General features: G+C 37.4%; 1 protein-coding gene across 1 annotated transcript; it reads right to left on the bottom strand.

Annotated features, from left to right (window-relative positions):
- Positions 1-1,862: 1,862 nt before the first annotated feature.
- Positions 1,863-3,077, bottom strand: LOC114180323 (E3 ubiquitin protein ligase DRIP2-like). The gene is made up of 5 exons (XM_028066618.1): positions 2,922-3,077; positions 2,568-2,647; positions 2,434-2,484; positions 2,269-2,335; positions 1,863-2,170 (listed from the first exon to the last, which is right to left on the bottom strand). Exons 1-5 carry the CDS (start codon positions 3,024-3,026, stop codon positions 2,063-2,065), a joined length of 411 nt encoding a protein of 136 aa, XP_027922419.1. The 5' UTR covers positions 3,027-3,077; the 3' UTR covers positions 1,863-2,062.
- Between the last annotated feature and the right edge of the window lie 20,226 nt (positions 3,078-23,303).

The raw sequence follows: 23,303 nt of genomic DNA on the forward strand, positions 1-23,303 counted from the left end.
CTAATTAGAATTTTTTATTCATAATAGTGACTAGTTTATTAACCAATAATTTTTGATTTTATAAATTTGTATCTAAGTTAGTCAATATAGTGACTAACAACTTTTTGTCAGTAAAATTGGTTTTTAATGAAACATTTTACTGCAGTGATTACTAGCCAAAGTGTTGACTACCAAAGAAATTAGTCTTTAAATTCGTCTCTAATTAGGAAAGTGATATCTAAATTGGTCTCTAAACATATTTTTGTGATTAAAATTGATCATTATTTAAAAATTTTCTTGTAAAGAAAATAAGTAATTAATGTATTCATTTAATTAATAAATAATTTCATTAATGCAATAAGTTAATATATATGTTATATTTCACATTTCATTAAATATATCAAACACAAATAATAAATATAACATAAATAACCATAATTTAGGTTTAATTAAATTTTAAGTCCATGATAAATTTTAATTAGGTGACGTGGTTGGCAAAGACTGATGTCTGGATGTTATCTTGCGTGAGATCCCCACCAGTGTAGGAAAGCGTTTTGGCACCGATTCCTTTAATAATTTTGCTTCGGTTCAACAACCAAAACATACCTTAACAAAGTAAAAAATGGTGGTTTTTTATTTAAAAAATTGTTTAATTAAAAAGGATATTTGGCTCAGTTATGACCAAAACCAAGACTAAATACCCTTAAAATTAAATAATTTTAAATTTAAAAAGGTATTAGGCTTTGGTTTTTACCAAAAGTACCCTCTTTATTTTTCAGTTTTGGCATAACCGAAGTCTAATGTAGGTGTTTTTTTAAATAATTTTTTTTTGTTTTTTTTCTTCCTACATTTTAAACCTACACAAATTGAGATAGAAACAACACAAAATATTTTATCAAACCTAGAATCATCCAAAATCCAAATACAACTATTAGTGTATTATATATTTTGTGTTAGGTTTACAGAGGAGGTTTCACTAGAGAGATACAACACCAATGAGACCTGAGTCCAATCACAAAAGACATTGACACCACTCTCAACCCAAAACCTTAAAGCCATGATGCGTTTATGGGCCTTGATCCTTATATGGTGCTCAACTTTCTTATTTTTACTCAATGTGGGACTTAGACTCCCACTTGGATTCCCAACATTTTGCACAATCTCTATTACGTGGTTGCCAATTGTACCAAATCGTACAAGTATTATAGTAGACAACTCCAGATATTGTATCCCAAATGGACTAATGTGGTTTAAATTAATTAATTTGTTATTGATAAAGGGTAAGAATACCAAAACATTTGTGGTTTAAAGAAAAAATAATTGTAAAATTAAGATGTAAAATATAATTAGAAATTGAGAAAATATAAGATAAAAACGTCAACGAGATTAGGTTTCAGGATTCCATTCAAAGTAAGGACATCCAACAATATATTCCTATTTCCGTCTCTCACACTCACATCGTTTGTAACATGCCTCGATTTTGTTGTAGACAAGCCTAAACTAAAATAATAAAAATTCTATGTCTAGTGATAATGTCCATTTTTACCTCTTTTTGTGTGTTTATTACCATGAATAAATAAACTATTTCCTAGCTTTTATCTTTTTACATAATAAGTGTCAAGAATAAGTAAATTTTCCATTTGAAATTGACACTTATCATGTATTGAATGGTGCTATTTGTATACAAAACAAACCTGCTTAGCTTAAGATACAAAATAAGATATTGAGAAATAGAGTTTTATGAATTATCATGATATTTTGTTGTTTTGCTGTAAAAATAAAAGAAAACATCACGTTTGGTACTGAAATTCCAAGTGTCTTGCTTTATTTATTTTATTCCTTTTTGTTAATAAAAGAAACTGAAATCACTCTTACATTTTCTTCTTCTTACATATATAATAACTAGTATGAAATATAGTATTACATTGAAAAGTTAAGATCACAATTACATTTACAAATCATCGATGTTTGTCTTATTATCCTTTAATCCTTTCCATCATAAAGTCCTCTGCACTTTTCTTTGAATTCGCATTTCATCCAAAAGATAAAAAAGTTCATTCTGCATACATTCTTTAAACAAAACCTAAACAACAAGAGTCTCATTCTTTGGCAATGTTTGCACCCACATTTCTACTAAGCTGTTCAGTTTCCATGAAGATAAAACTGGCCTCCCTTGTAATCTTATCTCCACCTGAAAGTGTAAACCACAAAAATTAATTAGCCTCTCAAAATTACCTAACATCGTTTCACTAATGTGTTAACTTTAGCAAAAAGAGACAACAAATTTACCTCAGTTTCACTACAGCTTCTTCTCACGGTATGCCTTTTAATAAAGGAAACAGTTACACTGCCATCCCTGTAATGCTTTCAAGATTCATTAGTACAAGTTATCAGTTATACAAAAAAACCAACCAACGAAAAAAAAACTCAAGAAAATAGGAACATAAAACTCACTTGAGCCGTAGAAAGCAAGAAGATAGTTGTGACAATGGTACAATTCCTTTGCTGTATACGGAAATTCAAAGGTTAGAGATTGAAAAAATGAATATGATTATGAATGTTAAAATGCCCATCAAACGTAATCTCACTTCTCTTCTGCACCAATCAAGAAGAACCAAATTGGACCAAACTCTTTGCTGCTCTCACGCTCAGCATCGATGACAGAAGACTGTGTTACAAAAGTAGAATGAGTGTGGAGCCAAAGATTTGATCATATATGAATACCTAAGTCCATATATCATTACTTTGACATGTTTTATGAAGATAATCCCGATTTACATATATTTTAGAAAATAATTGTGAAATAGTACTTAATATATGTATCACTAAAAGGATGCACACGAAATGCCTCTGTAATTTGAATAACTAAATAAAGCACAACAATATAATAAAAAAAACGTTGTGGATCTAATGAATCAAATGGTTATATATATATAGGATACCTTTGGTATACTTCCTTGATTTGATTTTGAGATCAATATCATCACTCTCTTTGAGAACTTTATGTCTGCATCTTCCTCCTCTTCATCTTTCTCCATGCTGCCCATTTCTCTAAGCTCTAAATATTCATGGACAACTAAAAATACCTCTTGTCATTCTCTAAGATACGATAAGTGTGATGAGAAACTCTATAAGTGTCCCCTTTATATAAATGTAAAAAAGAGAGCATTTGAGTAATTCATTGAACGAGGATTAATATAATGTCTTTTAGTCAATTTCGTTTCAAAAGGATATAAAATAAAAAGTAATTAATACATACATTTAATTATTAAATAATGTCATTAATAAGTCATTAATATTATTAACGTAATATATTAATTAATATTGTTGTATTATTTATGTACTATCATTAAATATTTTACACCAAAATAATAAATATAACATAAGTAACTATAATTTATTTATTCATTTATTTTTGTAAAATATTAATATATGCATTGATTTAATTAATGTATTATATAAGAAATATCATAAAACTTTACCTACATATCTTCAGCGGATAATGATATTTTGACAACTTCCTCTTATAACACCTAAGGAGATATCTTCTAAGTGATTTTAGAATATATAGAAACATGAAAATAGAAAAACAAGAAGCCACTTTATTTTAACTTAATCCTATGAGATCAGTTTGTACGATGGAATTTGCACTCATTTATATATTATATGTTAGATTAAGAAAACGTAAACGAGAAATAAACCCTACCGTTAACCCTATAGTTAATTAAGTAGTTGTCAATACCTCAAAGAATTAAATGCAGAAGCATACTAAGATTGGTCATTGGGAACAATAAATGAAATTTGGTATATGGTCTTCCTAGAGCACTTTAAGTTTCCTCTTGGTTTTCACTTCTGATGGGAAGGAAGAGAAAGAAATAGAAAATTGTGTACATGCTCTCATACGAGGACTAGGGATGTCAACAAAGTTTGTTGGTGTGGCACGACTTAGCTAGATGGCTTGGTGGAGTGTTTTGGAAAAAAGAAATTCGTGGTTATTGAGATATGGTGGTTTGAAAGGCCTCCAAATGTCCCTAAATGAGTGTCATAAAAGTCTTGGTGCACAAAAGTTTTTAGTTTAGTGGGTTTTGCACTTGGACAAGTTTGTTGTTATGGCACGGCTTAGCCAAATGGCTTGGTAGGGAGTTTTGGGGAAAAATGAAATTCGTGGTTTTTGAGATATGGTGGTTGGGATGGCCAACAAATATCCCCAAGTGAGTGCCATAGAAGTCTTGGTGAAAAAAAATTTTGAGTTCGGTGAGTTTTCACTTGGCCAAGTTTGGCGGTGTGGCATGGCTTAGCTAGATGGGTTAGTGGGAAATTTTGGAAAAAAATTAAATTTATGATTTTTGAGATATAGTGGTTGGGATGGGCAACAAATATCCCCAAATGAGTACCATAAAAGTCTTGGTGCAAAAAATGTTTGAGTTCGGTGGAATTTGCACTCGACCAAGTTTGTCGACGTGGGGCGACTTAGCTAGATGGCTTGGTGGGGTGCTTTGGAATAAAAGAAATTCGTGGTTTTTGACATATGGTGGATTGAAAGGCCTGCAAATGTCCCCAAATGAGTGCCATAAAAGTCTTGGTGCACAAAAGTTTTGAGTTTAGTGGGTTTTGCACTTGGTCAAGTATGTGTGGTGTGGCAACGCTTAGCCAAATGACTTGGTAGGGAGTTTTGGGAAAAAATCAAATTCGTGGTTTTTGAGATATGGTGGTTGGGATGGCTTACAAATGCCTCCAAATGAGTGCCATAAAAGTCTTGGTGAACAAAAGTTTTAAGTTCGGAGGTTTTTGCACTTGGCCAAGTTTGGCGGTGTGGCATGGCTTAGCTAGATGGGTTAGTGCGAAGTTTTGGGAAAGAATGAAATTCGTGGATTTTGAGATTTGGTTGTTGGAAAGGCTTCTTAATGTCCCCAAATGAGTACCATAAAAGTCTTGGTGCACAAACGTTTTGAGTTCGGTGGGATTTGCACTTGGCCAAGTTTGGCAATGTGGCACGACTTAGCTAGATGGCTTGGTGGGGAGTTTTGGAAAAAAAATGAAATTCGTGGTTTTTGAGATATGGTGGTTGGGATGGCCTCCAAATTTCCCAAATGAGTACCATAAAAGTCTTGGTGCACAAAAGTTTTGAGTTTGGTGGGTTTTGCACTTGGCCAAGTTGGTATGTGTGGGACGGCTTAACTAAATGGCTTTGGTGGAGCTCCAAAGGTGCATGAAGAGCTCCATGGGCAGCGGAAATGGATGAAGGAATGGAAGCAAGTTGGAAGGCACTTGCAAGCAATGGAAGGTGAAAGAGGTGATAGGATTTCCTAATCTATGCTAGCCTAGGGAAGGTGGCTAGAGGTAGAGAGAGGAAATCTCTAGAAAGTGGTGACTCTCAAAGGCAATAGAGGGAGGAGTGCTCTCAACTCAAGTTGCATCTATTGCTTAAAATTTCAAGAGTGTCTACAAATGAGTGAAATTTTGGCTTTTATATGAAGCCATTAACACATGAGAAAGGAGAGCTATTGGATGGAGTGGGCCTTGATCTTGGCCCTTAGATCAAGCTTGGAGAAGGAGGCTTGATCTTGGCCATTGGATGATGCCTTGGAAAAGGAGGAAGCATTCCTAACCCTTGGATGCTTTGGATCCATGAGGTGTAGGAAGAAGTGTTGACTTCCACTTAGTCCACCTTGGCTCTTTTGATAACTCATGGCCAAATCTCCTATTGGGCTTAGTCAAGCCCAATTTTATCAATTGAACTACTCATTGTTTGACTTATTATTCTAGAAAGCGAAGCCTAAACAATGGGCCAATATTATTGCTATTTTATTGCTCTTTGAGACACCTCTTCAAATCTTCACATCTTCTTTGGCCCATGTGAAGAGTATGAGAAGCCCATGTGGGTTTGGGCCATCTTGAATGAAGCCTAATTGGATCTTTCTGAGCATGCTCCTTGTTATTGGGCCTCTTGATGGGCTTGGGCTTGAAGGTGCATGTGGGCCATGTATTGGGCCTTAAGCATGATTTGGGCCTAGGCGTTGACCCAAGCTATAAGCCTTGTTGGGATCACATCAGGCTTAGTGGGGAGTTTAGGGAAAAAATGAAATTTGTGGCTTTTGACATATGGTTGTTGTAATGCCCTCCATATCTCCCCAAATGAGTGTTATAAAGTCTTGGTGCAAAAAAAATTTTGATTTCGGTGAGGTTTTGCACTTGGCCAAGTTTGGTGGTGTGGGACAACTTAACTAGATGGTTTGGTGGGGAGTTTTGGAAAAAAATGAAATTCGTGGTTTTTGAGATATGGTGGTTGGAATGGCCAACAAATGCCCCCAAATGAGTGTCATAAAAGTATTGGTGCACAAAAGTTTTGAGTTCGGTGGATTTTGCGCATGGCCAAGTTGGTGGTGTGGCACGACTTATTATTTAAGTACTATCACTAAATATTTTACACCAAAATAATAAATATAACATAAATAACCATAAGTTATTTATTCATTTATTTGTGTAAAATATTAATATGTGCATTTATTTAATTAATGTATTATATAATAAATACCGTAAAACCTTACCTATCATATCTCCAAAATACCGCTTTTTCTTTTTTAATTCTACGCGCATATGCAAAAACCTCTTGTTCATAACTTTTATTTAACATGCAGTATTTACTCTCACAATAACTATTATCATAAAAGAAAACATAAAGTTAATTTTCACATAATATATATAGAATTATTGTATGAATATTATGATTTTTTTATCAATAAATGATAGTTTATTTTGTGGTGAAAGGAGTTGAATCTATCATCTCTCACCCTCTTTATTAAAGATTTTTAAATAGTTGTGTATTTCCTATATCTATAACAATATATAAAGAAGATTCTATTTTTTGTGTCCACATCTCATACTACCAATTTTACCTTTTATAATATAGGCTTAAATACCTTTTTGGTCCTTATTTTCGTAGTGTTTGTTGCGGATGGTCCTCATTTTGACAGAATGTTTAAAATGGTCATCATTTTTACCCAATGTTTAAAATGATCCTTATTTTTGTAATTCGTGTTTTATTTGGTCCTTTTTTGTAACGTCGTTTAAATCATTAATGGAGCACTATACAGGTGGCACGGTTTGTATTAGGGTATGTTACGTGTATGTGCTAATGGTAATTAGATATTTGGGGATAAATAAGTGACCTAGGATTTTGGTAAGGAATGTTTGGGCAGTTGTTGAGTTTTGACAATCTTGTTCCTCCATTCCCAATTGGTGTTGCTGCAATCTTCTTCTACCTGCAATCCCATTATATAGGTATGTTACGGTCTCAATCTTCTTCCTTTACCTCTGGTTGTAATCGTTGGAGGCAATTGTGTTGTATCACTTCGTGCACTTTGGTGGTTCAACGAGAAATTGATTAACTCCGATTGTAGTGGATGAGCAGACTGCAACACCTGTTGAGACTGCACTAGATGCCCAAACTGTTGAGAATGCACCAACGGTTGAGAATGCACCAACTACTGAGAATGCAACAACTGCTGAAACTCAAACAACTCAACCACCAAGGAATGAAGTGGAGAATCAAGCAGCACCACTACTAACACCAAATGAACCATCTCAGTAGTTTAGGATGAAATTACATATTAGGAGGAGGCCATGATAGCAGCTACAGACGTCTTAGTTATTTTTTGGAATTTCTGATGTAGAATTCATTATTGATGTACTGCATTTTGACTTTCCTTAAACTTCTTTCAAATTCACTTTTGTGAAACATTGATGTAGCGCATTTTGATGAGGACGAATTAACGTTATGAATTTAACTTCTTTCAGATTTAGATCAATTTAATTTTTTCCAAGCTTAGATCAATATCACTTACTTCAATGCTCAGATTAAGATGTCATTTTGAACATGTTGGGACTAATATCAACATAATCAAACTAATTGATTTCTTCGTTTAACAATAGTACAAAACAAATTGGACTTTAAAAGATTACACATAATAACAATACGAATAATACAATAACAACACAAGTGAACCCTATTACTAACGGCGGAGGAACTCCAAAGCAGCGGCGTCGTTGTTCGAATAGCGGAGAACGGCTCCGTGAATGGTGGCACGATTCGCGAAGGTGGAGGAGTAGCTGCGTTGAACGAAGAGCGGCAGCGCGAAGAGGGTGAGCGCGAAGGAGAGGAGTGGCTGCGCGGAGGAGCGCCTGCTCGACGCCTGCGCGGAGGAGTGGTTGCGTGGAGGAGCGACCGCGCGAGGAGAACTTGCGGTGTTGTGCGGTGGCCGTGCGGTGCTGGTGTGGAGCGCTTGCGCGGAGGAGTTGTTGCATGGAGGAGCGGCCGCGCGAGGAGAACCTGCGGTGTTGTGCGGTGGCCGTGCGGTGCTGGTGTGGTGCGGTGGCCGTGCTGTGCTGGTGTGGTGCGGTGGCCGTGCGGTGCTGGTGTGGGGCAGTGGCCGTGCGGTGCTGTTGTGGTGTGGTGTGGTGGTTAGGAACGAAGAGCGAAGAGAATGCAAAGAGAATGAAGAAAGCGCGAAGACGAAAAGGAGAAATGAGGGGGAAACCCCTGCTGAGAAAAATAATGCGTACTACATCGGTTAAACGTGGGAACCGATGTAGTATAACTGCTCTGTGCAGAAAACCTATTTTTTTTTTATTTTTTTTTTTAAAAATGGGTATTACATCAGATGTGTTGAGGAACCGATGTAATATAGTTCGCAGAAATTTCAAAAATGCCACCGGGCACTGTACTAGATCATTTTTCGTGTAACTGATGTAATATCTTGTTGTAATATACCATTTTTGCACTAGTGCATGCATCAAATCAATATAAAAATACTATAATAATTTTTAATTTATAATTTTAGTATTCACATCACTATGTAACAAGTCTTTAGCAACAAATCTAAATGTTAATCGACATTGTCATGTTTTTATTTTGTTTATTTTTATTTTTATTGGTATTTTTATTATTTTATTTTCAAATAATCAACTATTTATTAAATAATTTTGAAAAGGATAAATATTTTATTTATATTTTGCAGATAAGTGAAAATCTCATAAAATTTGAAAAATATATAAAAAATATTAAAATCTCAAAAAATGAAAGATATATTTAACTACAAATTTTAAGTCTAGTTTAGTTCTGAAATATCTATAAATAAAAGAGATTTGGCAGAGGTCAAATTCAACGATCTCCATGTAGAAAAAGAAATCCCTTACAATTTATTTAAATACAAATTTTAGACCTAGTTCAGAAAAATCTATAAGTAAAAGGTTTAACAAAGGTCAAAATCAAAAACCTTTAAGTAGAAAAGAAACCCCAAGGACCAGTAGCCTTTGCACGTTGATTGTTGTTCTTAGTGAGGCTTGAAGGTTATAAACCCTTGCTGAAGTTTTATTTCTTTCAATGCGGGATTTCCCCCCACATAGGCATTGAGTGTTGATTTGCTATATAGCTTCTCTGCTCTACCTATTGAAGTTCATTCATACATGGTAGTATTTTCCCTAAGGTTTGCCCATTTTGTGAGCCCTCTAAGATTGTGATGAAAGATCTTTGTTTTGTGCAGGTGTTAGGTTTTAAAGAAAAGTTAAGTAAGTTGTGTAGAATTGTGTTAAAATGATAGAATATAGAAGAGGTTTTTTTTTTATGTCATAATTCTTTTATAGTTTTTTATTTGTTTTTTTAGTTTGTTTTTCTATGTTTTAAACCGTATTTCGAAAGGTTAAACTACTTTAAATATTTCATATTTTATATTTCTTTTTGTCGACATAAAAGAAGCTACTAACTTTGAGTCATAGCAAGGATGAGGAAACAAGGGAATACATTAAATAGTATAATAACAACTCTACAAAACTTTATTATTAACACTTCTTTGATGGAAACATATGCAACAGAGTTGTAGAATTTTAAAAATATTATTAGTAAGTGTATAAATGAAAATAAAAATAGACTGTATCTATCATTTGATAAAAGTCGCCCTAGGGTTTTTACCCATTCAAAAGCTAGTAAAAAAAAGGAAATAGAATAATGATTTTACAAAAGTTACCCAATTATTGAAAAACTAAAATTACACTTATTAACTAAACAGAAAACATAATAGATAAAGCATTAGAAATTAAAATGACACTTGATTTTTCTTCTTTACAAGATAATTATCATGGGAATAAAATTGTAGTATTACATTGAAAAGTTAAAATTACATTTTTTCAAAATTTCTTTCTTCTTCTAGAATAAATTTTACAAATCATCAACAAAATGTTTCTCTTATTCTTCATTAACCTATTCCATGGTAGCTCTTACCAATCTTCTTTCATCTTTGTTTGTCTTCGATCTCCTTTGAACCCACATTTCATCCTAAAGATAAGCATCACATTCTGCATTCCCTTTTCCAGATTCTACAAACAATTCTTTGTATGTTGCATTGAAAATTATATATGGAACCTCTTCAGGCTCAACTATTAGCATCTAGAAATTAACTTTTGAACATCTGCAATATTTTGAAATGTTCATCTCTTTTGTTGGTCCTTCCTACAACATAATGATTAAGAGTGACATTAGAAAATAATCATCACTTTCATATAATTTGATACATTTTGTATACCTCTTATTGTGTGAATAAATGAATATGTATTGAATTTTGTAAACAGGAAGTTTATATATTCAATGTAGAGGAAGAACAATGTGTACACATATTATGTAAACCAGTTTAAATACTCCAAATATTTTATTATCATTTATTGTTGATAGAAAAAACTAAATATAAACAAGTCGAAGAGAAAACCAAAATTATACGTAGAGACTAACAAAGGTTTTTGAATAAGATTGACTAGAAATAAAATACCTTTGGTATTTCCTTGATTTGATTTTGAGATCAATATCACCCCTTCTTCGTTTTCTTTATTTATAGGCACATGGCCGGTCGAAGAGAAAATGAAACAAAGATAAAATGCAAATGTAGCTTGGAGAAGAAGCTTGATTGGAGACCATGTGATGTAGTAGATGAGTCTTGATGATGCCAAGTGGCATATCATACTCTCCTTGCCCAAGTCACATGCACCATGCTTCCATCACATTCTCCTTGCTTAGTTCATGCTTTGCTTGCATCCAAATGGAGAGTCACTCAAGCAATTCTCGGCCAAAGGTAGCAAATTGGGCTCGGCCCAATTGATCCCAAAAAGTATTCTAGCTTTTATTGAAAGCAAAGCCTAAACAATGGCCCAATTTAAATCTAGACTACTTTCTTCATGCATCATCTCATATTTTAGAGATTTCTTTAGCTCATGTGAATAACGTAAAAAGCCCATGATTGACTTGGTCATCTTGTGAGAGGCCCATGTGAATTTTTCTCATCATGCTTCTAGTGATTGGGCCTTGATATGGGCTTGGGCTTGTTGGGGTCACATCAGATGGCCTACAAATATCCCCAAATGAGTGCCATAGAAGTCTTGGTGAAAAAAAGTTTTACGTTCGGTGGGTTTTGCACTTGGCCAAGTTTGGCGATGTCGCATGGCTTAGCTAGATGGGTTAGTGGGAAGTTTTGGGAAAAAGTTAAATTCGTGGTTTTTTAGATTTCGTTGTTGCAAAAGGCCTCCAAATGTTCCCAAATGAGTACCATAAAAGTCTTGGGGCACAAAAGTTTTGAGTTCGGTGGGTTTTGCACTTAGCCAAGTTTGGCGGCGTGGCATAGCTTAGCTAGATGGGTTAGTGGGAAGTTTTGGAAAAAAATGAAATTCATGGTTTTTGAGATAAGATGGTTTGAAAGGCCTCCAAATGTCCCCTAATGAGTGCCATAAAAGTCTTGGTGCACAAAAGTGTTTAGTTCAGTGGGTTTTGCAGTTGGCCAAGTTTGTTGTTGTGGCACAGCTTAGCCAAATGGCTTGGTAGGGAGTTTCGGGAAAAAAAAAATTCGTGGTTTTTGAGATATGGTGTTTCGAAATTCTTAAAAATATCCGTAAATGAGTGCCATAAAAGTCTTGGTGAAAAAAAGTTCTCCTATCGGTGAGTTTTGCACTTGTCCAAGTTTGGCGGTGTGGCATGACTTAACTAGATGGGTTAGAGGGAAGTTTTGGAAAAAAATTAAATTCGTGGTTTTTGAGATTCTGTTGTTGGAAAGGCCTTCAAATGTCCCTAAATGAGTACCATAAAAGTCTTGGGGCACAAAAGTTTTGAGTTCGGTGGGATTTGCACTTGGCCAAGTTTGTCGATGTGGCACGACTTAGCTAGATGGCTTGGTGGGGTGTTTTGGAAAAAAACGAAATTTGTGGTTTTTGAGATATGGTGGTTTAAAAGGCCTCTAAGTGTCCCCAAATGAGTGCCATAAAAGTCTTGGTGCACAAAATTGTTTAGTTCAGTGGGTTTTGCAGTTGAACAAGTTTGTTGTTGTGGAACGACTTAGCCAAATAGCTTGGTAGGGAGTTTTGGGAAAACTTGAAATTCATGGTTTTTGAGATATAGTGGTTGGGATGGCCAAAAAATATCCCCAAATGAGTGCCATAAAAGTATTGGTGAAAAAAAGTTCTGAGTTTGGTGGGTTTTGCACTTGGCCAAGTTTGGCAGTGTGGCATGACTTAGCTAGATGGATTAATGGGAAGTTTTTGGAAAAAATTAAATTCGTGGTTTTTGAGATTTGGTTGTTGGAAAGGCCTCCAAATGTCCCCAAATAAGTACCATAAAAGTCTTGGGGTACAAAAGTTTTTAGTTCGGTGGGATTTGCACTTGGCAAAGTTTGTCGGTGTATAATGACTTAGCTAGATGGCTTGGTGGGGTGTTTTGGAAAAAATGAAATTCGTGGTTTTTGAGATATGATGGTTTGAAAGGCCTCCAAATGTCCCCTAATGAGTGCCATAAAAGTCTTGGTGCACAAAAGTGTTTAGTTCAGTGGGTTTTGCAGTTGGCCAAGTTTGTTGTTGTGGCACAGCTTAGCCAAATGGCTTGGTAGGGAGTTTCGGGAAAAAAAAAATTCGTGGTTTTTGAGATATGGTGTTTGGGAATTCCTAAAAATATCCCTAAATGAGTGCCATAAAAGTCTTGGTGAAAAAAAGTTCTCAGATCGGTGGGTTTTGCACTTGTCCAAGTTTGGCTGTGTGGCATGACTTAACTAGATGGGTTAGAGGGAAGTTTTGGAAAAAAATTAAATTCGTGGTTTTTGAGATTCTGTTGTTGGAAAGGCCTTCAAATGTCCCTAAATGAGTACCATAAAAGTCTTGGGGCACAAAAGTTTTGAGTTCGGTGGGATTTGCACTTGGCCAAGTTTGTCGGTGTGGCACGACTTAGCTAGATGGCTTGGTAGGGTGTTTTGGAAAAAAACGAAATTTGTGGTTTTTGAGATATGGTGGTTTAAAAGGCCTCTAAGTGTCCCCAAATGAGTGCCATAAAAGTCTTGGTGCACAAAATTGTTTAGTTCAGTGGGTTTTGCAGTTGAACAAGTTTGTTGCTGTTGAACGGCTTAGCCAAATAGCTTGGTAGGGAGTTTTGGGAAAACTTGAAATTCATGGTTTTTGAGATATAGTGGTTGGGATGGCCAAAAAATATCCCCAAATGAGTGCCATAAAAGTATTGGTGAAAAAAAGTTCTGAGTTTGGTGGGTTTTGCACTTGGCCAAGTTTGGCAGTGTGGCATGACTTAGCTAGATGGATTAGTGGGAAGTTTTTGGAAAAAATTAAATTCGTGGTTTTTGAGATTTGGTTGTTGGAAAGGCCTCCAAATGTCCCCAAATAAGTACCATAAAAGTCTTGGGGTACAAAAGTTTTTAGTTCGGTGGATTTGCACTTGGCAAAGTTTGTCGGTGTAGCATGACTTAGCTAGATGGCTTGGTGGGGTGTTTTGGAAAAAATGAAATTCGTGGTTTTTGAGATATGATGGTTTGAAAGGCCTCCAAATGTCCCCTAATGAGTGCCATAAAAGTCTTGGTGCACAAAAGTGTTTAGTTCAGTGGGTTTTGCAGTTGGCCAAGTTTGTTGTTGTGGCACAGCTTAGCCAAATGGCTTGGTAGGTAGTTTCGGGAAAAAAAAAAATTCGTGGTTTTTGAGATATGGTGTTTCGAAATTCTTAAAAATATCCGTAAATGAGTGCCATAAAAGTCTTGGTGAAAAAAAGTTCTCATATCGGTGAGTTTTGCACTTGTCCAAGTTTGGCGGTGTGGCATGACTTAACTAGATGGGTTAGAGGGAAGTTTTGGAAAAAAATTAAATTCGTGGTTTTTGAGATTCTGTTGTTGGAAAGGCCTTCAAATGTCCCTAAATGAGTACCATAAAAGTCTTGGGGCACAAAAGTTTTGAGTTCGGTGGGATTTGCACTTGGCCAAGTTTGTTGATGTGGCACGACTTAGCTAGATGGCTTGGTGGGGTGTTTTGGAAAAAAACGAAATTTGTGGTTTTTGAGATATGGTGGTTTAAAAGGCCTCTAAGTGTCCCCAAATGAGTGCCATAAAAGTCTTGGTGCACAAAATTGTTTAGTTCAGTGGGTTTTGCAGTTGAACAAGTTTGTTGTTGTGGAACGACTTAGCCAAATAGCTTGGTAGGGAGTTTTGGGAAAACTTGAAATTCATGGTTTTTGAGATATAGTGGTTGGGATGGCCAAAAAATATCCCCAAATGAGTGCCATAAAAGTATTGGTGAAAAAAAGTTCTGAGTTTGGTGGGTTTTGCACTTGGCCAAGTTTGGCAGTGTGGCATGACTTAGCTAGATGGATTAGTGGGAAGTTTTTGGAAAAAATTAAATTCGTGATTTTTGAGATTTGGTTGTTGGAAAGGCCTCCAAATGTCCTCAAATAAGTACCATAAAAGTCTTGGGGTACAAAAGTTTTTAGTTCGGTGGGATTTGCACTTGGCAAAGTTTGTCGGTGTAGCATGACTTAGCTAGATGGCTTGGTGGGGTGTTTTGGAAAAAATGAAATTCATGGTTTTTGAGATATGATGGTTTGAAAGGCCTCCAAATGTCCCCTAATGAGTGCCATAAAAGTCTTGGTGCACAAAAGTGTTTAGTTCAGTGGGTTTTGCACATGGACAAGTTTGCTGTTGTGGCAAGGCTTAGCCAAATGACTTGGTAGGGAGTTTTGGGAAAAACCGAGAGTCGTGGTTTTTGAGATATGGTGTGGATGGGATGGCCAACAAATATCCCCAAATGAGTGCCATAGAAGACTTGGTGAAAAAAGTTTTGAGTTCGGTGGGTTTTCACTTGGTCAAGTTTGATGGTGTGGCATGGCTTACCTAAATGTGTTAGTGGGAAGTTTTAGGAAAAAAATTAAATTCGTGGTTTTTGAGATTTGCTTATTGGAACGACCTCCAAATGTCCCCAAATGAGTACCATAAAAGTCTTGTGGCACAAAAATTTTTAGTTCGGTGGGATTTGCACTTGACAAAGTTTGTCGGTGTAGCATGACTTAGCTAGATGGCTTGGTGGGGTGTTTTGGAAAAAAATGAAATTCGTGGTTTTTGAGATATGATGGTTTGAAAGGCCTCCAAGTGTCCCCTAATGAGTGCCATAAAAGTCTTGGTGCACAAAAGTGTTTAGGTCAATGGGTTTTGCACTTGGACAAGTTTGTTGTTGTGGCACGGCTTAGCCAAATGACTTGGTAGGGAGTTTTAGGAAAAACTGAAATTCGTGGTTTTTGAGATATGGTGTGGTTGGGATGGTCAACAAATATCCCCAAATGAGTGCTATAGAAGACTTGGTGAAAAAAGTTTTGAGTTCGATGGGTTTTCACTGGGCCAAGTTTGGCGGTGTGGCATGACTTACCTAGATGTCTTAGTGGGAAGTTTTAGGAAAAAAATTAAATTCGTGGATTTTGAGATATGGTGGTTGTGATGGCCAACAAATATCCCCAAATGAGTACCATAAAAGTCTTGGTACAGAAAATGTTTGAGTTCGATGACATTTGCACTTGGCCAAGTTTGTTGACGTGGCACAACTTAGCTAGATGGCTTGGTGTGGTGCTTTGGAATAAAAGAAATTTATGGCTTTTGAAATATGGTGGTTTGAAAGGCCTCCAAATATCCCCAAATGAGTGCCATAAAAGTCTTGGTGCACAAAAGTTTTGAGTTCAGTGGGTTTTGCACTTGGTCAAGTATGTCGTTGTGGCACAACTTAGCCAAATGGCTTGGTAGGGAGTTTTGGGAAAAAAATTAAATTCGTGGTTTGTGAGATATGGTGGTTGGGATGGCCTACAAATACCCCCAAATGAGTGCCATAAAAGTCTTCGTGCACAAAAGTTGAGTTCGGTAGGTTTTGCACTTGGCCAAGTTTGTCGGTGTGGCACGACTTAGCCAAATGGCTTGGTAGGGAGTTTTGGGAAAAAATCAAATTTGTGGTTTTTGAGATATGGTGGTTGGGATGGCCTATAAATGGCCCCAAATGAGTGCCATAAAAGTCTTGGTGCACAAAAGTTTTGAGTTCGGAGATTTTTGTATTTGGCCAAGTTTAGCGGTGTGGCACGGGTTAACTAGATGGGTTAGTGCGAAGTTTTGGGAAAGAATGAAATTTGTGGTCTTTGAGATTTGGTTGTTGGAAAGGCCTCTTAATACCCCAAATGAGTACCATAAAAGTCTTGGTGGACAAACGTTTTGAGTTCGGTGGGATTTGCACTTGGCCAAGTTTGGCAATGTAGCACGGCTTAGCTAGATGGCTAGGTGGGAAGTTTTGGAAAAAAAATGAAATTCGTGGTTTTTGAGATATGGTAGTTGGGATGGCCTCCAAATGTCCCCAAATGAGTACCATAAAAGTCTTGGTGCACAAAAGTTTTGAGTTTTGTGAGTTTTGCACTTGGCCAAGTTGGTCGGTGTGGGACAGCTTAACTAGATGGCTTAGTTGGGAGTTTTGGAAAAAAATGAAATTCGTGATTTTTTACATATGGTTTTTGTAATGCCCTCCATATCTCCCCAAATGAGTGTCATAAAAGTCTTGGTGCACAAAAGTTTTGAGTTCGATGGGTGTTGCACTTGTCCAAGTTTTGTGGTGTGGGATGGCTTAACTAGATGGTTTGGTGGGAAGTTTTGGGGAAAAATGAAATTCGTGGTTTTAGAGATATGGTGGTTGGAATGGCTGACAAATTCCCCCAATGAGTGCCATAAAAGTATTGATGCACAAAAGTTTTGAGTTCGGTGAGTTTTGCAAATGGCCAAGTTGGTCGGTGTGGCACGGCTTAGATAGATACTTGGTGGGGAATTTTGTGAAAAAAAATGAAATTCGTGGTTTTTGAGATATGGTCTTGGAAAGGCCTCTAAATGTCCCCAAAAGTTTTTAGTTAGATGGATTTTGCACTTTGTCAAGTTGGTTAGTGTGTCGCGACTAGATAGATTGGTGTCAAAATTGGTCAATTTCAATACCATGGGCAAACAGAATGAAATTTGGTGGAGAGGTTCCTTATGTTGTTAAGTAGTGGACTTGAAAACATGAGGTCGAAATTCGGACTCAACATGTGCTTTTCGATTTTTCTCGATTTTACGCATACAAAGGAACTAAAAAAAATAAAACAAATTGTTCCCTTATTAGAAAAATCATGAAATTTGGTGAACAAGGAGATACTATTTTTCTAAGAATTACTACAAAAAATCGCATCAAAATTCAGAGTGTAGCTCAAAATATGGACTTATGTCTACTAAAAAAAAGTATATACTTGTACAAATTTGCCTTTTGCATATTAACCTCTTATAGGGGGGAGTGCTCATTGAGCCGACCAACTCTACACTGGTTGGTTTTAAAGGGAGCGTGATAAGGCCTCCCCTCTCACGTGGTACGTGCGTTAACATGTTACTCATGGCACGTTTAGCCTCTTCATAATTGTTGAGCTTTTTAACACCCGATCGTCACTGACCCTTGGTGCAGCTTAGCAAGCTAGTCCCTAGGATATTGTGGAAAATTATTTTCATGCCTAGCGATGCAGACTTTGCGTCATTTGATGTTTCCATTTTCTTGCTTGCTCATGGCAGGTGGGGGGTGGACCGTCTTGTGGTGTGGTGACTTGCGAACGTGAGGGTGTGTGAGTTGTGATGGAGATGTACCTGCTAGCAGGCTCCATGCCTTGCATATCGAATGGTTGATAGAGGTCGTACCCCACCAAATTAAAACATATTAAATGCAGTACATGAAAGTGAACCAAGTCGTCTCCCAACGACCAATATTTTCATTCAAAGCGAATTTTCCAGATGAACACAACAATAAAACACAGGGGGGGTTTGGCAGATTCACTCAACTTTGCTAAATTCTAACAAAAACACCAAAACTGAATTAAACACAGAATTCAAAATGTACTGGTTCCTTGATTCCACTGAAAATCCACCAATCACAGGTAACTAAATCAATTCTCTTATCCAATTTACTCTCATGAAATCTGAATTAATCAACTATGTAAAAATTAACACAGCTTCATTATGCCATTAAGCATAGCACACATCCTTCTTTCAATTTCACACACTCACACACAGATTAAGCAACTGTGGCCAAAACCCGAACTCACTAAGCATGACAAGGATTCTGAAATTGTGGAAAACATAAACTCATGATTAAGCATCACAAATTCCATTTCATTCAAAGCTACGAAATTGAATAGGATGAAGAGTAATTAGGAATTGGAGTGCACTGCAAAACATCAACCTCATGGTTTCAAATCAGTTTCTTCAAGGAACCAATACGAAAAACTTAGCTAGACATGGAAAATGGACAATCACCCACTTCGAATTTGAAACAGAAATTGCAATTCAACCGTTCAAATGACTTCAAATTGATATTGAAAGCTTAAAATGGTGCAGCAAACGAAATGGGCAAGAAATAAGAGAAGAACAACAAAAACAGCCACCAAAAACGAAAATGCTTCAATATAAATGCTACCCAAACGGTAGAAAACGTTAATACAACTTCAATGTGTTGTCCAAGACTTGTAAAACGTGAAAAACCAATGGAAAACGTGAAAAATTCGTGTGTGCCACCATGGGTCACCTTCCAAAGCTTTAAAACAACAAAAATGGAGGTTTTAGAGAGTGGAGAGGAAGAAGGAGCGGCTGGCCTCCTTTCATGCAGACCTAATTCGTGGTCATATCACCCTTGCGACTCATAATTACAAAACTGTCACTCTGCCACTCAGATTTACAAAAATGCCACTCTGTGCCTCAAATGTTGACCCATTGACTTTGCTGACGTGGAAATGACATGGAAATGATGTCGCAATGATGTGGAAATTCTCTTCAACTAAATATTAATGTCCAAGCTCCAAAATTTGCTTCACCCAAATACCTAAAAATAATTAAAAACAAAAATTAGGCCAAATAATGTGAAATTAGTCCAAATTCGGAACAGTGGCCCAATAAAGCCCAACAGATGAAAAACACTCTAATGATGAACAATTAAGCACTAATCAACTGTCTAATGGGTGCACAAAGGCTAGTGGAATAGAAGAAAATAATGACTCATCAAAATCGACCACACTTACCCTTTTGCACTCCTGGGCAAAATTAAAGAGTAAAGCAAAGCAAGGACATCACAAACATAACAAGAGAGACAAAAAGACACAAGACAAACAGACACATGACAAACGGAAACACATCTAACACAGAAGGATTCAAAGCTGCAAGGTATCCATGAACATCATCCAAGCAATTCAAAACATGTCAAGTACTCAGTTCAGCTTAAGGAGAATTGAAAGCAACATAACCTCACGAAATATGCACTGTATCACTCAAATCTCTAGGCTACTGTTTACTCTCAAAGCACCCCTGAAAAACAAACATCAAACAGACTTGGCAAGCCTCTAGAACGAACAACCAAACCAGAAACACATGCAGGTCAAGATCAGAAGGACTTTTCAAGGTTGTAATGGGGCTGAGGACAAGGTGTGGAACATATGGATAAGTAGCTAAGCAACCAAGGAAATAGAGGAGCAATGGGGAATAAGTCTCAATCAATCATGAAAGTAATCCCAAACACCAACACTTCCAACTTCGGTTCTCACACAATGCTCAAATCCAAACTACTTTTTATTTCTTTTCTTTATTCTCTTTTCTTTTCTTTTTGTTTTCTCTCTCTTTTTTTTATACAAAGAACATGCAGAGAAACAACAATTTTGAAATCCCACTTTGGTGTGCAAATGAGCAATTCCAAGAACCAACCAACAACAAGTGCGCGCACAACCACACTTAATTGAGCATCCATTCCCAAAACAATTCCAAAGCTCCAAAATTTCCTAAGGTAGGAATAATCATGGTTTTTCAGGCTAAGGGCTTGTAATGAGCTGTAGAACAATGAAAGGGTATGCAGGCTCAAAAAGGGGTATCAACAGAAATAGTTCGAGGTAGGCTCATCTGGCTATAGGCTCACAAAACAAAATTGCCTAAATCATATCCAAACATGCATGTGTATCAGGAAAGTATCAGAAAGAGTCAAGCCAAGACCACTGTGCAAGCATTCAAGAGGCGGTATCACACAACAAAGAACAGAGAGTGGCTCAAATTCTCACACAGGATAAAACAATTCCAAAAGCAACTTGACATGCAAAGACAAAGCAAGGATATCAGTTCACAGAATAACCAACAACTCATCCTCCAAAAGTGAAGTGAGTGTTCCAAACAGAAAGCAAAAACATAACACTAACTAACACAAATTAACAAAAAGGAATCAAACAAACGGAAACAACAACAGACAGACAGACCTAGACAAGTGCAATAAAAGTAAAGAAGAAAGGGAAAGAAAACTCCCTGAATCATGGTGAAACAGCAGTGGGGTCAAGCAGGGAAGTTTCCTCCACAACAGTATCCACCAAGGCAGGATTGCTGAGGAATGGCTTAAGACGATGCCCATTCACTTTGAAGCTCTTATCTGTGGATTGGCTTTTGATTTCAACTGCACCATAAGGATAAACATTAGTGACAACAAAAGGACCAATCCACTTTGATCTCAACTTACCCCCTATGAGTCCAAGTCTGGAGTTATACAGTAAAACTTGCTGACCAACAACAAACTCCTTTCTAGCAATGGAGCTATCATGGAATCTCTTGGTCTTCTCCTTGTAGAACATAGAGTTCTGATATGCCTCCAAACGGATCTCATCCAACTCGTTCAACTGCAGCTTCCTTTCCTCCCCAGCTTGATCAAGAGAGAAGTTGCATGACTTGACAGCCCAGTAGGCTCGATGCTCTATCTCCACTGGAAGGTGGCATGGCTTACCAAAGACAACCCGATAAGGAGACATCCCTATAGGTGCCTTGTAAGCAGTCCTGTGAGCCCATAGAGCGTCCTCAAGTCTATTGCTCCAATCCTTCCTGTTGGGCTGCACAATCTTCTCCAAGATCCTCTTGATTTCTCTGTTTGAGATCTCAGCTTGCCCATTAGTTTGGGGGTGATATGGTGTAGAAAGTTTGTGCACAACCCCATACTTTTGAAGCAAAACCCCCAAGGATCTGTTGCAAAAATGGGTGCCCTGGTCACTAACAATAGCTCGAGGAACTCCAAACCTGCAAAATATGTGAGACCTAACAAAGTCCACAACAACTCGAGCATCATTAGTTCTAGTGGCTTTGGCTTCCACCCATTTTGAAACATAATCAACAGCAAGTAAGATGTAAGTGAAACCAAAAGAGACAGGGAAAGGGCCCATGAAATCTATACCCCAGACATCAAACACCTCACAAAATAGCATGGGTTGTTGAGGCATCTGTTGTCTCCAAGAAATGGCTTCTCCTGCTCGTTGGCATTCCTCACATGTGCTACAAATCCTCCACGCATCTTTGAAGATGGTGGGCCAATAAAATCCGCAATCTAGCACCTTACGAGCTGTCCTTTGTGTGCCAAGGTGACCACCAGGTGCAGATGAATGACAAAATTTGAGGACCGAGTCAATCTCATGGTCCGGAATGCATCTCCTGGTAACCTGATCACTGCACATTTTCCATAGATAGGGGTCATCCCAAATGTAATACCTAGCATCGCTCTTGAGTTTATCACATTGAGCTCTGGATGCTAGGGGAGGAAAAACAGAAGCAGCAAGATAATTAACAATGTTAGCAAACCAAGGTGAGAAAGAAGTAGAGAGTGTCAACAAACTTTCATCGGGAAAGTCATCCCGGATCGGTGAAGCGTCATCAGTAGACCTCTCAATCCTGCTTAGGTGGTCTGCAACCAGGTTTTATGCTCCGCTCCTATCACGGATCTCCAAATCAAATTCTTGGAGCCAGAGCATCCATCTTATCAGCCGAGGTTTTGATTCTGCCTTCTTCAACAGGTACTTAAGAGCTGCATGGTCAGTAAACACAACAACAGGAGAACCAAGCAGATAAGATCGAAACTTTTCAAGTGCAAAAACTACCGCAAGGAGCTCTTTTTCTGTTGTGGTGTAATTTGATTGGGCAACATCTAATGTCCTGGAGGCATAGTAGATTACCCTCGGCTGCTTATCAATCCTTTGAGCTAGAACAGCCCCTAGTGCATAGTTGGATGCATCACACATAAGCTCAAATGGGGCTGTCTAGTCGGGCGCCTGAATGATTGGAGTTGTGGTCAGGGCCTTCTTGAGGCAATCAAAAGCCTCTTTGCATCCTTCATCAAAGATGAAGTCAACATCCTTTTGCAATAGGTTGGACAGTGGGAGGGCCTTCTTACCGAAGTCTTGAATGAAGCGCCTGTAAAACCCTGCATGGCCAAGAAAAGAACGAACCTCTCGCACAGAAGAGGGGTAAGGCAATTGTGAAATAATCGAGATCTTGGCAGGGTCAACTTCAATGCCCTTTTTTGAAATTATGTGCCCCAATACTATGCCTTGTTCTACCACGAAATGACATTTCTCAAAATTGAGAACAAGGTTAGATTGGATGCACCTGTTTAAAAATCTGTCCAAACTATCCAAACATGCATCAAATGAGGACCCATATACAGTAAAGTCGTCCATAAACACCTCTATGCATTTTTCAAGAAAATCGCTAAAAATGCTAAGCATGCACCGCTGGAATGTGCCAGGGGCATTGCATAGGCCAAACGGCATCCTCCTATAGGCAAAAGTGCCAAAGGGGCAGGTGAATGTGGTTTTCTCTTGGTCCTCAGGTGCAATGTGAATTTGAAAATAACCAAAAAACCCATCAAGAAAGCAATAATGGGACTTACCTGCCAAGCGCTCAAGCATCTGATCAATAAAAGGCAGGGGGAAGTGGTCTTTTCTGGTTTCTTGATTTAGCCTTCTGTAGTCAATGCAAACCCTCCAACTGTTTTGCACTCTTGTCGGAATTAGCTCCTCTTTTTCATTCTTGACTACAGTGAGGCCAGTCTTCTTTGGAACAACATGGATGGGGCTAACCCACTGACTGTCAGAAATGGGGTAGATGATCCCAGCTTGTAGAAGCTTGGTCACCTCCTTCTTTACAACATCCGAGATG

This window comes from Vigna unguiculata, chromosome 4 (assembly GCF_004118075.2).
Source record: "Vigna unguiculata cultivar IT97K-499-35 chromosome 4, ASM411807v1, whole genome shotgun sequence".
Classification (NCBI taxonomy): Eukaryota; Viridiplantae; Streptophyta; class Magnoliopsida; order Fabales; family Fabaceae; genus Vigna; species Vigna unguiculata.

Excerpts from the sequence above, each read along its gene's own strand:
- LOC114180323 (XM_028066618.1), bottom strand. The coding sequence starts at position 3,026 with ATGGGCAGCATGGAGAAAGATGAAGAGGAGGAAGATGCAGACATAAAG. Across the intron at positions 2,648-2,921 it reads ATCAAGGAAGTATACCAAAG|TCTTCTGTCATCGATGCTGA; the intron begins GTATCCTATATA and ends TTTGTAACACAG. Across the intron at positions 2,336-2,433 it reads TCTTGCTTTCTACGGCTCAA|GGATGGCAGTGTAACTGTTT; the intron begins GTGAGTTTTATG and ends AAAGCATTACAG.